Source organism: Lepidothrix coronata, unplaced genomic scaffold, assembly GCF_001604755.1.
Source record: "Lepidothrix coronata isolate B3197 unplaced genomic scaffold, Lepidothrix_coronata-1.0 Scaffold59, whole genome shotgun sequence".
In the NCBI taxonomy this organism is placed as follows: Eukaryota; Metazoa; Chordata; class Aves; order Passeriformes; family Pipridae; genus Lepidothrix; species Lepidothrix coronata.
The window spans coordinates 5,144,069-5,159,574 of NW_016690239.1; the positions used below are offsets into that span (position 1 = coordinate 5,144,069).

A 15,506-nucleotide genomic window follows, 5' to 3' on the forward strand; every position below is an offset into this window, starting at 1 on the left:
CGCACAACATTCACTCAGGCACATGGTGTGATTCTTGGGGTGTCCTGCGCAGGGCCAGCAGTTAAACTCAACAATCCTGTTGGGTCCCTTCCAATTCACGATACTCTACGATTCTATGATTTTCTCACACTTGCATACTTGATAGCTCCAAAAGCTGTGTCCAGATGGCACAACCAGGAGGGCTTGTGTGTCAGAGAACTCGACCCATCCTGTTCTTACTTGTCTCCTGGTGTTCTCTGGGTTGGTGGTGGCAGACTTCTCTCTGGGCAGGTCTTTTGTGATCAGGAGTTAGATTAATGTGTTCTGTTGCTTCCCTCTAGTTCCTGATTACTTCATCTGCTATTTATCTTAGGCAAGGTTGCTCTGCGTTTTATTTGAGTCCTTACTTTGGATATCTCCATGGCTACCATTCTGCCTCCCTGTTGTGACAGCAGGGGCAGGGATGGCATTTACAGTGTGCTCTGACCTTGTTGCCATTCCCCTGTTCCCAGAGCGTAGGCCTTCTGACAAACCATCTGTGATAGCGCTTTATCAGAGCACAGGCCGCCTGTTCTGTTTACACAGCACAGCCCTAGGTGTTTACCAGTTTTACTGCACTCAGTTGTGTTCTTGGTCATTTTTTTAACTCTTGCCTTACCGCCTTTATATTGCTTTCACATATACATTGCCGTTCATGTTTCATTCACACTGATCTTAATTGTTCTGTTGCAGTCTGTGCAGCAGCAAAGAGCTATTGCTGCAGAGGTCAGTGCAGAACTGGGGGTCTTTATTAACACAGTAGTTTAGTCATCAGGCCCTTGTTCTGCTTGAAGACACATCACTTATAATCTGATACTGCACAGGGAGACCATGTACTTGTGAAGGAGAGCTGCTATCCCACAGATTCCAGCAGTACATGCAATTTAATGAGCAAATGTAGAAAATGTTTTCAATTAGCTTTTTGTAATGGTGTTAACTACAATCTATCATTGTCTGTGTTTGTCATTTAATGTTAGTTTAGCTGTGTCTCACTGCCCCTGATGCCAGCAGAGAAGCCCAGCTGAGAGCAGGAGGGATTACTCCTTGTGCTGGTATCCTGTGCCAATAGCAGGTTACGCCAGCTGTGAAAGTGCATCAGGCAGCGCATATTCTGGGACAGCCTGAGCTCCTCCGAAAGAGGGCCTACGCCTTCTCTCCTTTCCCTCAAGGCACCACGAGTCATTGCACAGCTATGTGACAAACTACTTCATGGGGTGGATCCAGATAAATGTTCATCAACTTTTAGGGTTTTTTGCTGTTGCCAGGTGAGGTTTCTGCCAAATCAGCGAGCTGAGCCACGTGATTGTGATCACAAGGGTGGTCTAGTGGTTAGGGTGCTGCACTCTCACCGCTGCGACCCGGGTTCGATTCCCAGCCCCCCGGGCAGATGGAGCTCGTTAGCCCTGTAAGGCAATCCATCTAAGAGAAGGTCACTCTAAACAAACCTACGTCCTGGGGACCTCACTGCCACTGTCCAAGCTTGCTCAGCCCCGGCAGATGAACCTCAGGATTAAAGGGTGGGCTCAGTTCAGCGCACACAGTGTCTCACCTAAAAAAAAATCCACTGCACAGGCTCGAAGAGTTAATGACCTTTCCCAAATCTTCGCTCGCGAAGACTGGCCATTATTATTATTAGTGGAAAACAGATGTACAGGAAGGCAGAGGGAAGCAGCACTGTGGCTGTGCTCATCCAGATCAATGTAAGCTGGTGCGGGATAGCACTTCCAGTGAGGAACAGTGGTCAGGTGAAAGAAACAAAATGGTTATAAACCCTCAAAATAATTGGACAGCACATGGAAAAAAATGCACAAGGCATAGAAAAATGATAAATATTAAAGACCAAATTCTGCCTAACATGTAGGTCCATGTTAACTGAATGCAAGTAACAGTATTGGGGTTACTGATGTTGTCACTGAAAAAATGGGAAACAAACTCTTAACCAGTTTGTTAGGTTAGAAAGTTGACATTAATCAGTGCTGAAGGCACATGGGGATAGCTCCACAAAACATGTACATCAGTTGTCAAAACTTTTGACTATTTAAACATTTTAGCAAACAAAGGAATTAGTGTTCATCGGTTACAAGTTACGTAGTTCTCTTATTAATTAGTATTTTATCTTCTATTGATTAAAGATTCTCTCACTTCTCATGCCCATTAGTCCCCATGCTCAGTTTCTTTCTTTTGGGTCTGGGGAGGGGTTTATGTGGGTCAGTGGTCTGTGGGTCAGCGGTCAGGGATGCCCCTACCAGAATTACCTTTTACCCACTTGGAGCTGAATTTCAGCACAATTACTGAGTTAGTTTTATTAGTTTCTTCCTTATTTTAGGAGTCCTGCCAGATGTCCTGGTTGCCCATAACTTCCGCATTCTTTCATGTTCATTATCAGTGGTACATCCCTCTTCCCAAGCCACGCTAATTTCCTCCCCCAGGTCTGAGCGCATCAAAGCATGTCAAGCCCTAACTTTCTTCTAACACATGGACATTAGCCATGTGTTAGCCATTATTAGCCGCTATCTGTTTCACGGATTAAATCTCCCTTATTGTTGATTAAGCCCTAATATTTCGCCCCCCCGCTGCACAGGCTCTCTTTTTAAAGAAACACAACTTGTTCGGCAACAATACATATTTTAATGTGTAAAATTTTTCTACGCGCGCGGGACACCCTTAACTCCCTAGAGAATGTTTTGGGTGCTGAAGGCAGTCACGCTGAGCAGGGCCCGTGAGGGACGTCTTCCGAGCGGCGGCCCGGAAGCTGTTCCCGCTGCGCCGCTTCCGGGGCGGGCGGGCCCGGTCAGCGCGGCCGCGGGCGGACATTTCCCGCAGCGGGGCCGCTCCTGCTCCCGGTGGCGGTTCCCGCGGCTCGGCTGGGCGGCGGGAGAGGCGCTGGTGCCCGCCGTCCCCACCGGGACGATGTTCTCCTTCTCGACCGTGCAGCTGCAGGTGAAGGGCTGGCGGGGCGGCCCCGGCCCAGTGCGGGGCCCGCGCTCCGGCGGGCGGGGGCTCGTTGCGTGTCCGGGCGGCGGCGCTCGGAAGGCCCGGGGGCTGCGGGTCTCGGCTGGAGGAGCCACGTTCCGGGGCATTTGGTGCGGGGGGAGCAGCGGGGAGAGGAGCGGGTGGGGGCCTGGGATCCGCACCTGGAAAAAAGTAAACGGAGGAGAGAGAAGGAGGTACAGTAAAAGCTTGTGAAGAGTGAAAGCCTTCTGAAATGACGAAACAACCGGAGATGGCGCTTTTTAGCGTCTGCACTAGAAGCGAAGGGTGGTGGTGTGTGTTACAACAGCTAAAGTTAAACGGTGCTGATAATTGTCAGGTGTTGTGAAAACCGAAGATAAACGACATAAAAGCGTTAGTGGAGAAAAACCCCGTCAATAATTTATTATATAGAACAGTCTCAATGCAGTCGGGAAGGCATCTGTTATTAGACAGTGAGTCTGATGGGACTGGTGGGTTTTGTTGACTTTGAACTGAACCAATGGTTTTACTTTAATGTTTTGTGTTAGAGGGATTAGCATGTGATGGTCTTATTCCACAGTAGGATTTGATTGTTCTTTTCAGATGTGGGGAATGTGTTAATAGCTTTTGTTAGTGTAGTGAAGTGGAAGAATTTGTATGTTTCTAACAGTGTGTAATTTCACCACAGTGGAAAATACAGGAGGAAAGTTAGCGGTTGGGATGTTGGCTCTGATCTCTGGACACTTTATGGTTTTACCGTAAGCTCCCAGACTTTGTTTATAACTTTGGACAATTAATTATGAGGCAGTTTTCATGTCTTGCAGCATTGTCTCTCTAGTCAACGCAGAGATGGAAGTTCTTGCAGAAGAATATTCACAGGCATACCTGATTATCCTTCAGTCAGATATCATTCCAGCAGCCACAGTTGCACCTCAGCTCATTTTAGTGATGTGTGCTGAGACTTTGGAAGCGTTGGAATTATTTGTACCATATATTCACAAGAGATGTGGTCATGTGCTAGAGGAGGAGCCCTGATAAGTGGTGCACCTGGGCTTCTGTTCTGATTCATGAGGTGGAGTCAGCTGAAAGCTGCTGAACTGCAGATTTGACTGTCTATGTGTATGTTAGGTCTGTTGCTAAAGTGAGCTCCCAAGGAAGAAAACATAAAGGCAGCTTTTGGGAATAACTCGTATAAGGCAGGAAAAGTACAGATATTTCAAGCTATAGAAGTATTACTTTATAGATGAAAATACAGCCCATTTTGTTTTTTCTTTCCTCTTCCTAGCTTTGTGAGCGTCTAATCTGTTGTGTGCACTTAAAGTTTCTTTTTTTTCCCCCCCTTTAAATAGAGGTATCAGCTAACACTGTGGTGTTGAAGCTGAAGTCCTTAGTTAAAAGGCAATGTACAAGATACACAATTATAAGTCAGGGTTTGGAATAGAAATATGTTTAAATAGTTTAAACAAGGTTAAGTCATTATCTGATTTTTTTTTTCCCCAGGCTACTGTTCCTCTGAGTCACCTTATCAATGCCTTTCATTCACCAAAAAGTTCCACTACTGCTGCCAGCAAAGCATCCATACAGCCTGTCCAGAGGGACACCTCCCCAGAGCACGAGGCTCAGAAGACTGAGGTACTAAAAAGCTTTAGAAAAAGTGATGTTTTGCTTTGAACTAAATTAAATCTGAATAATACCAGTTTAAGTGAATTTAATACTCAACTGGTTTATAAAATAATGTAATATGGCTAAAACAGAATGTTACCATGTAGAATGTAACTTTTTGACAGAACTGCAGTCAGTCAGTGCTTCATCAGTCAGGAATCTACAAAAATTGCAGTATTTCATTAAGAAACAAAGCTGGTATTTGTCTCAGTAATTTGCAAATGAGGAGGGGATTTGTTTTCACTTTCAACTTAAGTTTTTTTCTCTAAAGTAACAGTAACTTTTAACAAACCACATGTTGTCTTTTCACTCTAAGTTCTAGCAAGGTTTTTCATTATTACTTGTGAGAAAATTGACTGTAATTTAAGATACATTGAAGGTTTTTTTATAGACTAAATAGCATATTTGCATGGGTTTTTTATTTTTCTATTAAAATGTCGTTTATTATTATTAGGTATTCCTTGTTCTCGACATTAAAAATTAAAACACAGGAGGTGCAAAGTAGTATCAGATCTTGCCACTTCTCTTTTAACTAATTTCTTTCAACAATTTTTAAAACAAAGAAAATTTTTGGAGGAAAAACACTGAGTCTCTCATTAACTGCAGAATTTCAGAAGTCAGCATGGATTGTACTATTCATTGCTGTGTTGTGATTCCCTTGTTGTTTCTTTGGTTTTTTTCTTTGTCTGTGTATGAATCCGTATTTGCTTCTGGTGCTACTGGGAGTTTTTTTCCCTAAGGTAGTCTTAAAGGAATTTTGAACGCTTATTTCTATTTTTCAGTCTTTAGTTAAAAATTTAAGAGACCTGGGATTGTCTGATTTGAAACCTAACCAGTTCAAAGAGTTGGTGAACAGGTTACTTCCTGGCTACTGTGCAGAAAACAAAACCTCTTCACAGTGGCACACGTCGTACGTCTCTGCTCAGTCCTTCTTTGAAAATAAGCATGGTATGTTTGAGTGAAGTGCTTATGAGAATTGGTGAGAGTTAAATTATTAAGGTGAATACAGTTATTCTTTAGTTTAATCTCTTGTGCTGTAGATAATTCATAGTTAAAAAGCATATTTAATGTATTTTTAATTGTATATAGATTGTCTCTAGAGTGATGGTTTTGAAACTTGGGAATTTTAGAAAAATTCAGCTTCAGATTTGAAATTGTCTGCTGTTAAACTTGTCTGAACTCAGCTGGTAGTACAAGTTCATTTGTCTTAATGACAAACCTGAGCTGCGAATTTTTCCACCAGTTTGTTTCACCAAGATGTTAGATTTTGCTAATCTGCTAATGTAACACGATCACAAACATCTCCAGTTTACATTGTTGTTCCCTTTTTCTTGAAGGAACGTTATGCAAAGACATTAATTAGAAAGGAATTCGTGTGGTAAACTGCTAACAGTCCATGTAGAGTATTTTGTGTCTGAAATGAACCAAAAATGGTTCCTTACAGTTAAAGATTTTTTTGTTGGAATTAGTCTAAAGTGCAGGAAGTAAGGCCATTGTAGAATGCTAATATATGCTGAAGAAAGTATTAGAAAAAGAAGCATAGAGCTGACATTTGAGATACTGCCTACAGTGTATAGCAGTAGGGACAAAGAGTATTACGAGTAATACCCTAGGGCTGCTATTAGAGAAAAAGTATTAAATTGCATTGTGATATGAGATATTAAAAAAAATAGCCTAGAGACAATTGCCTGAACAAAATAGTTGCAAATGCTTCAAAGCTTTGATAGATGTTCTGGTAATTTGTTTAATTAAAGATGCCTGAAGGACTGTATTGTTTAAGAAAGCAAAAAAAAAACAAATTGTGCTAGAAGTAATATTGAGTTGCCATTTAAAATAGGATGTATTTACACTTTGCTGCATCTTTTTACAGGTTTTGTGGATGTTTTCAGTGTTTTACGCTCATCTTGTTTGTACAGACAACATCCCAGTCCCCTCCAAAATTTCTGTTCAGGTGTTCGATGTTGGCCAGGTATAAAGCAATAAACTACATTGTTTTTAATCTCTATAGTATTTTTCTAGCCTAGGAGGGTGTTTTTACATTTGTTGTAAAGGCATCACTCAGGAAATACAGTAAGCTCCAGGAGGAATTTTATGTGATGTTGACACTTTCGGTCATGAAGTTATTTTTGCATTTGAGTAGTACGCTTCAAGATTAAGTTAGTAAACATCGTGTTGCCATAGAATCTTGTTTCAAGATGTCAGTATTTGTGGATCATATTCTTAAAGATCATAGATGAAGTGACTATTTTTGAATCAATAAATATGTTGAATCCGGTACTCATCCAGTTAAGCTTTCTGAGGGCTTTGGTGGTTGCTTTAAAGTACTGCAGAGCTGCCTGATCAAATGTTGAAGTTAGACCTTTTTTGAGCAGGGGTCAAAGATCAGCTGCAGAAGTTCTTTTTATCTGGTGCTGTTATAGTATAACAAAAAAGTTAGTGAAAACTATATAATTGACTGGCATTGGCGTTTATTTTAAAAGGTAGTGAAAAAAGATAAATATTCTTGGCTTCTGGGATTTATGTGGTAAAATCTCCATCACAAGGTTTCTGATGTGATAGGAGATGGGTATAGTGCTATAAGATCACTGTGATTAAATGGTTTCGTTTCTTTTGTCAGTTCCTAAGGTAACAGCACACTTAAGCCCTTCCAGATCTCCTCAGGGCACCTTATCAGCTGGGCTTGTAGATAAGGCTTTATTCTCATCCTTCTGGATTTGCTTCTGAATGCTTCATGTTTATCAGCCTGCCTGAATTTAATTCAGCTGCATGTCTCCTATTTCCTGAGTTGGCCAATCTATAATTCACAACATGAGCTCCTGATCATTTTAACATAAAATTTTATGTGAAACAGTAAGCAGCTAGTGTACAAGTTCAGATTACAAATATGGTTTGGGGTTACCAAAGTATCCACTTACAGTACAGTGGATATGTTGGGAAGATTGTATTCTGTATTCTTTCATATAAGAGTTTCTGAAATTTCTTAGACTATTTTTTTAATAGTGATAATAATGAGTAATTTTTAACTTTTATTTATTTTTACTACTGAAAGTGTACATACAGTCACGGAACTTTAAGACTTTGAGATCAAGAGCAAGACGCCTACAGTCAACATCTGAACAATTCACAGAAACAAAAAGTTCACTTTCTTCACTTTTGAAGGTAAATATGAGTAACATTATGAAGTTCTTTTGGGCTTATTCAGACCACCTCTTTCTCTTGAATGAGCCTTCATAATTTTACAGGGGTGTTTTCTTTCATTAGTATGAAAGAATTTTTTAATTCAAAAACTTAAGCTAATTGCAACCTATTTTTTTTCTTATTAATACACATATTTGCTTCTTATATCACCAATACAAAGATTATTTGGATATTTAGTTGAATAGTTTCAGAGTATAAATATGGTTTTAAACTCTAGAAGTAAAACTTTCTGTATTCTGTTTCTGTGCCTTTGTTAAAAATAGCTTTGAGTCAAATTAATTACTTCTTTGAACAGAAGTACAGCTAGTTTGACATACCAGAATGTATGTTTTCAAGTCAGCAGATAATGAAACCAAATTAACCGAGGTACTCTTTGCTTCTGATTGGTTGTGCGGAAGTCAGGCCAATTAAGGCCTTTGATCTTATTGCGTGTGTAAATTATCTTTGAACTCTTCCCTTCTTTTTGGCATATGTGGCTTATTTCATCTGTGGACTAGATATGCTGTGGATGACGAGAAACCAGAGCTAGCTCTGTGCAGTGCTGCTTGTAAATTTGATAGGGCACGTGAAATGTATTTGTTAAAGCTCCATTGAAACTAAACTTACAAAGATACTTTGCAATTGGAAATAAAGCAAAAAGCTTAAGCTAATAACTCCCACTAAATCCAATGAACAAATCTGGTTGTGTACAGATCTGCTTAGGCTGTTTTCTGTTTGGAACTGGGATCTGAGAGAACTCTGAAACTGATTTGCTCAGCAAAAATGAGGGTGCCCCTGCTCAAACCATGGGGATTCCACACTTGAGCGACTGCTCTGTATCATCTAACTAACCCTATAGCACCTGAATTATTTGCTTTTGTGATTTATTTTTTTCCTCATCCCCCATGCTAGCTACGTGGTAAGTTAACTGTATCTCAAAGCTTAGTGTATACTAACAGTGCTTTGGAAAATATTTCAGGGCTTTATCCTGAGAAAGCGACGAATTGATGTTGAAAACTTAGATGCGCTAATGAAAACAAAAAACATCCCAGAGGCACACCAGGATGCTTTTAAAACTGGTTTTGCAGAAGGCTTTTTGAAAGCCCAGGTATTCCTACAAAAAACACTTGGTAAGTTGTTTTAGTTCTCGTATTTTGTCTTTGCAATCAACAAGTAGTTTATTTCAGCCCAGGTTAAATATGGTTTTTTTTTTTTTTTCTTTTACAGATTCCTTAAGAAGATCACGTTTGCTTTCTTTCTTTCTCTTCGTTCTTTGTTTTTATCTTGCTATATACTCGTCATTTTTACCTGGGAAAGGTTCCTTTTCCGATGCTGGTTAGTTAACTTTTTTTTCCATGCTGTTGCACTTGTGTTGTTTCTTCCAGCAGGTTTAGCATAAATGAAATATATTTTGACATTATGATTGTTTTAGGATAATGTTTCAGTGTACTAATGAAAGAGTTATTTATTGCTTCTGGCTACAGCCTTTCAGATGACAATGTGACAAAGCGTTTATGAAGACAAAAAAGTTGTGTGTTAATATAATTGCTTTATTTTTTTTGATGAAGCAGTTATATGGAACTTGAGAAGTCAGCCTGTTTACCAATTATGTATTTGTCTTTCAGTTTAGATGGTGTTACCTGGATCAGCTATAGGCAAAATGGTTTGATTTTTGAATTAGCAATCACAGCCTAGTTTATAGCAACTAGGAACTTGCATTGTCAAATTGTCATCTCAAGAAATCCATTGGAAACAGTGGAATGATCAAAGGCTGAGCTAATTTAACTGGAGATATTCAGCTTGATGCTAAGGTATCTCCTGGGTGTTAAGAAAGTCAGAGTATATGCAGAAACACTGAGGGGAGAAGCTCTGGTTGTGTACATGCTTCTGAATGCAGAGTTTTCTGTACTACACATGACTAAAAAGCACATCACTGAATGAATTGCCAATATTTTAAGGAATTTTTAAAAAAATTAATCTTATTCTTGCTGGACACTTGTAAAAGGACATGTGCCCTTTTAAAAGGGCAGGTGTCAAGTCGGTGTCTTAGTGTTATGAGTTCAAGTGCAAAATCCAGTCTTGGAATTAAGTGACTTTATGTGTAAATTTGTTGTTCGTCATCTGCTGTTTGCTCTTAGTACGCTTTCGAACATCAAGTATCTTTGATGCAGCAGTTGATCCAATCCAGTTGAAAAATGTCACCTTCGAACATGTAAAAGGGGTAAGATTAAAAGTAAAATGTCTACGAGTTCTTGTTTAACTAATCATTGTGAGTCTGAAGAATGTCTTACTCTGTTCAAGAAATTTCTTTGTATGAACTGAAGCTTTGTATATGTTGGCCACTCCAAGATGAAGGAAGGCTTAAACCACTCTTGTTCTAGTTTATATTTTTGTGGCATTTAGTAGCTTATAAAAAATGCACTCTCTACTTGTTGAGTGACATTTTTAAAGGCTAGAATAACAAAAGGCAGGCCATAAATAGCCATGTGAATCTATTATATGCAGAAGTTGATTGGTACAAGATGATGATAAGGCCATTTGATTGTTTCACTCTTAGTGCCATCTCTTTCTGGTATTAGGACAGGAGATACGGAGAATCCCAGAAAAAAGTGGGCATGTCACTGCTTATGGGATAGCTTTATTTTTTCTGTTCAGTTGTTCTTTGACTGTTAGTGGCAAAATGAGGACCTCCCCTTTCCTTCTCCTGGGACAAATAGAATTAATATCTTATGAATTAATTAGACTAATATCTTCATGTAGAACTTTGATTTTGTATTTATGTTGTTGTTCAGATCTGGTCTTGAACTGTTGGGTTTTTCCTTCATTGTTACTGAGTTTAATGTTTACTTATTCCTGTGAGCAGTTCTAGGATAGGTTGAATTAAATGCATGGACAGTTGGTATCCACGCAAATCTTGTGGTACACTTTTATTGTTTTCTGTTTGTATTTTTGATCAATACGCAATTAGGGACTTAATCTCTACTACAAAACCCATATACAGAAAACATGCAGTATTTTATAAATGCTTAGTTATATTTGTGTCATGTTTTTAATGTGTAGGTTGAAGAAGCAAAACAGGAATTGCAAGAAGTTGTGGAATTTCTGAAAAACCCACATAAATTTACTGTATTAGGAGGTAAACTTCCAAAAGGTAAGAACCATTGCTCAGCAGAAGTGAAAGACCTATTTAGCCATGGCTCTGTAGCTTGTTCTATACTGAGTGACTTATTTACAGCCTAGTTTCTTACTGTTTTTTTCATGTATTATGCAAATGAAAATTTTGGACTTAGACAAAATTTACTGTGCCTTCTTTATTTATTAAACTAATAAACAGTGCCCTGGGGATTTATGTAACTGAGCTCTTAAAAGGCCTTTATTTCTTCCTTATGGCTTGCAGCACCTTTAGTGCTCGTTAACTGCTTAGACAGCTCAGAAACAAATGTTTTCATTTAAAAGGATGATTAAGATTGATCATAGTGGAAGTCCTAAGTGAATCTGAAACACATAAACCTGATAAGTCTGTTTCTTGTTAGTGCTCTATCCTGTTTAAAGACAATTACTTGGAATGATTTAATTAAAAAAAAAAGTTCCACAGAAACAGCCAGGAAAATGTCAGTTTGAAGAAAACACTTAGGGATTCAGCTGCTAAACTCAGTAGTAATTTTGTAGAATACTTTAGAGTTCTGTTTCTGTTTGTATTTGTGTCAGTTAAATGTGCATCAGATTGTATCTAGATTTGTTACAGGAAGCTCCTTCAGGCTGCACGTAATGAGCAGTATCTGAAATGGGATGTTAATAGCTTTTTGAAGCCAAGTGTAAATTATTTCTTCTAATCTACGAAAGAAACTACCCATATAATAAGACTGTGTGGATTTGGTGGGTTTGTTGTTTGGGTTTTTTGTTTGTCTTTTAGGTATTCTGTTAGTTGGACCACCTGGTACCGGTAAAACGCTTCTTGCACGAGCTGTAGCTGGTGAAGCTGATGTTCCATTTTATTATGCGTCTGGATCAGAGTTTGATGAGATGTTTGTTGGTGTAGGAGCGAGTCGCATCCGAAGCCTGTTCAGTAAGTTAAATATTTGTGGTTTTGAAATCTTTTCATGTGGGAGATTAAGTATTCAGTGGTGTTTATATGGTTTGATTAGTTCCAGTTCTGGTTACTGGAAAGTAAAAGTGCACGAGGCTAATAAATAAAGCTTTACTTCTGTAGGTAAATGTTAGAATTCTGTGAGCATCGTTTAACTGGAGAATCTTCCTAGTCATCAGATGAAATTATAGCAAAGATTATAACTGATGTTGTAACAGTCCAAGAAAGAAAAAGTAATTTAATTAGAAATGAAGTGTCCTATAAACTAAATGAAATATTTGAAATTATAAACTTAGTCACACATCAATTCAAAATTTACAACAATTTTAAATTTAAGGTTAAAAATAGTGTTAACCTTCTTAATTACTTCCCTCATATTTTTATTTTTTGTTAATCTGAATTAGAGCTTTATGGTATCACAGCATAGCAATAAGCTGACATTTCCTTTCTCATACCCATCAACAGGCTCAAAATAAAGGGCATTATAATGAAACTTTCAAAATTAATGATTAGATTTATAGCTTTCACAAAAGAGGCTTTCTGTTTTAAGTATGCAAATATTATTAGGGAGGGGGATATCCAGCTTCTCACTTAAATGGATAATTGGTAGTGTCAAATATGTGCAATGTACAAAGTAGTTTGCATTTGTAGAAGAAACATGACTTGCTTCATGTGGAAGGGATGCAAAATGTAATATGTGTAGTACCTTAAAAATGCATTTCCTTCTGTTGACTTTAGAAGTTTAGGTGACTGACTTGTACACTGATAGCATTACAGATATGTCTGGCTGGGTGAATAAGTTGCATCTTGGCATGCATGTACCAACCAGTGGTTTTCAAGTTTATGGCTGCAATTTTATTTTGTGTTTTTAATACTTGTAAACTTGAGTGTGAGCCCTTCACTGTTAAATAACAAGCAGGTTCTATTAAAATAAGTTAGTGTTGAGAACCATCACATATCATATTGTTTTTATTTAACAGGCAAATGTTCTCTACCCAAGCTTATGAAAGAAACTGTTGTAGGGAGTTCATACAAAATAGGATTTCTTAATCTATTTTACTGGTGATTTCTTGTAGCATGATAAGAATAACTGATGAAGAGATTAAAAACCTTGCTTCTCTTTGTGTCTCTCCATTTCACAAATACATTTCCTTTTTTTTTAAGCTAAAATCAAGACAATTCTGGTGATTTCTAATAGAACACTTTATAACCCAAGAGTAATAGAAATAATAGAATCTAAAATTACATGATACACTGTTTGCTCCTTTGTGTGCTTCAACGCCCTTCTACTATTTTCCTTTTGTCAGGGGAAGCAAAAGCAAATGCACCTTGTGTTATATTTATTGATGAATTGGACTCTGTTGGTGGGAAGAGAATTGAATCTCCAATGCACCCCTATTCAAGACAGACCATTAATCAACTTCTCGCTGAAATGGATGGGTAAGTGTTTGGATTCTGAGGGCACAGAAGGTGTTTGACTAACTGGTATTCTGGACGTTTGGATGAACTTTTTCTCCTTGACAGCTTTGAAGTTTTACGTAAGTTTTTGTAACGATTTTAAGGATATAAATTTAATATGCTTTTATGACTACTTTCTAGTACTGCCAGCAGTTGCATTAATGGCCGTGTTGTAAAGAATATAGAAGCTTCTGAGTTGTAGTCACACAGTAGCTGCAATTTTTTTAGCCTGATTATATATCTAAAGGATGAAGTTCAAGTCAGATCAGAGCATGTTTTTAAACAGTTGTTGGGTTCAATGTCGTTTTTGACTTGACAGTGAAGTCACTGAACTAAGTAACAGAAGTATTTATGGACAAAATTGTAATTTCTGTGTCCAAAAAAAAATTCTCACCTTTTATCCACACAGATTTAAACCGAATGAAGGTGTTGTTATTATTGGTGCAACAAACTTCCCTGAAGCATTAGATAAGTGAGTATAATGCATTGGTCATTTTTACAGAGCATATATTAAAAAGCAAACAAAAAACACCTGCAACAACAACAAAGTTGCTTGTGATAATCTTCAGGTATTACAGTGTTACGGCTCGGGTTTTTCCCTCTTAAAAAGGATGTGTATGACCAGTTTTTGGTATTTAATATGTTGCAGAGTTACTGAAGAAATAAGTAATGTGCTTCTTAGCATTTAAAATTTGACTGGCTGAATTCCTTGTTCACAATGCAAAATTTTCAAATGCAAAAAGCCCTTTAAAACACGTTGTCAATAAACATCCTTCATCGGTCTTTTTATAAGCAGATTAGAAAAACATATTCTTTGCATCTGTGCATGAGACATAATCTTTGTAGGTGTTTTTAGAAATAGCAATGAATTTTTGTTCCTTGATATGTTAGTAAGTTTACTGCAGCGTTTTTCAGTCAGTGTACTAAATTGCCATTTCCTTTAGTGCTCTAATACGTCCTGGTCGCTTTGATATGCAAGTTACTGTTCCCAAGCCTGATGTGAGAGGTCGTACAGAAATTCTGAAGTGGTACCTTAATAAAATCAAGTATGATCCATGTAAGTAAATACTATAGTATCTTTTTATGTAATGGTTTTTATACTGTATCAGCCCCCTCATGTGTTTGCCCTTTATTACATTGGCAATTATGGCTTTACCGTGTGTCTTTAATAAAGAACACAAAAATTGCCTAATATGTAGCGTTGTAACGATTTTCTGAGGCAGTGTTTCTTTCTAGTCCCTAACAGTTCAGAGTGTCTTGACAATTAGGCTTCATTTCTTCTAATACTGAAAATTCTTTGTTTAATGCATATGTTTTAATAGAACATGATTCTTGCTTACAGTTGCGGGAGCAATAGGGACTCTTAATGACAAATTTGTTTGGTTTTTTTTTTTTTTTCCCCCACAGCTGTTGATCCAGAAATAATTGCACGAGGCACAGTAGGATTTTCAGGAGCAGAGCTTGAAAATCTTGTAAATCAAGCTGCCCTGAAGGCAGCTGTTGATGGAAAAGATATGGTAACCATGAAGGAACTAGAATTCTCCAAGGACAAAATTCTAATGGGTAGGATTTATAGAAAAGACATACATGTATATTACACTACACAGAGGTTTTCTTGTGTGATTAAGACTTTTATAGGGAAAGAGAGAAATTTTTATGCTGTTGTTTTTTGGATTGTTGGATTGATTTTTTTGCGGGGGTTTTTTGGTTGGTTTTTTTTCTTTTTGCATTAGGTTGTTTTGTTTTGGGTTTTTTTTTGTTGGTTTTTTTTGGGTTTTTTTGTTTGATTTTTTGTTTTGGTTTTTGTGGGCTTTTTTTGTTTTCTTTGTTTTGTTTTGTTTTTTGTTTTGGTTTTGTTTGTTTTAATTTTGTTTTTTGTTTTTGTTGTTCCTGTGCTGTTTTTGTGTTGTTTGGTGTTTGTTTGGTGTTTGTTTGGTGTTTGTTTGGTGTTTGTTTGGTGTTTGTTTGGTGTTTGTTTGGTGTTTGGTGTTTGGTGTTTGGTGTTTGGTGTTTGTTTGGTGTTTGTTTGGTGTTTGGTGTGTGTTTGGTGTTTGGTGTTTGTTTGGTGTTTGTTTGGTGTTTGTTTGGTGTTTGTTTGGTGTTTGTTTGGTGTTTGTTTGGTGTTTGTTTGGTGTTTGTTTGGTGTTTGTTT

The 15,506-nt window shown here is 37.8% G+C and overlaps 1 protein-coding gene across 2 annotated transcripts in view; it reads left to right on the forward strand.

Annotated features, from left to right (window-relative positions):
- Positions 1 to 1,212: 1,212 nt before the first annotated feature.
- Positions 1,213 to 15,506, forward strand: part of YME1L1 (YME1 like 1 ATPase) — a 24,427-nt gene continuing 10,133 nt past the window's right edge. The window contains exons 1-14 of one of the 2 annotated variants that reach the window (XM_017817222.1): positions 1,213 to 1,242; positions 4,471 to 4,602; positions 5,415 to 5,580; positions 6,503 to 6,601; positions 7,682 to 7,791; positions 8,789 to 8,939; positions 9,037 to 9,144; positions 9,948 to 10,030; positions 10,870 to 10,960; positions 11,723 to 11,875; positions 13,204 to 13,336; positions 13,764 to 13,826; positions 14,299 to 14,411; positions 14,762 to 14,917. In XM_017817222.1, the coding sequence (XP_017672711.1) occupies positions 1,228 to 1,242; positions 4,471 to 4,602; positions 5,415 to 5,580; positions 6,503 to 6,601; positions 7,682 to 7,791; positions 8,789 to 8,939; positions 9,037 to 9,144; positions 9,948 to 10,030; positions 10,870 to 10,960; positions 11,723 to 11,875; positions 13,204 to 13,336; positions 13,764 to 13,826; positions 14,299 to 14,411; positions 14,762 to 14,917 (1,573 nt within the window). In that variant the 5' untranslated portion in view covers positions 1,213 to 1,227. Of the gene's footprint in view, positions 1,243 to 2,824; positions 2,959 to 4,470; positions 4,603 to 5,414; positions 5,581 to 6,502; positions 6,602 to 7,681; positions 7,792 to 8,788; positions 8,940 to 9,036; positions 9,145 to 9,947; positions 10,031 to 10,869; positions 10,961 to 11,722; positions 11,876 to 13,203; positions 13,337 to 13,763; positions 13,827 to 14,298; positions 14,412 to 14,761; positions 14,918 to 15,506 lie in introns of those variants that run through there. The other variant, XM_017817221.1, reaches the window with a different exon arrangement.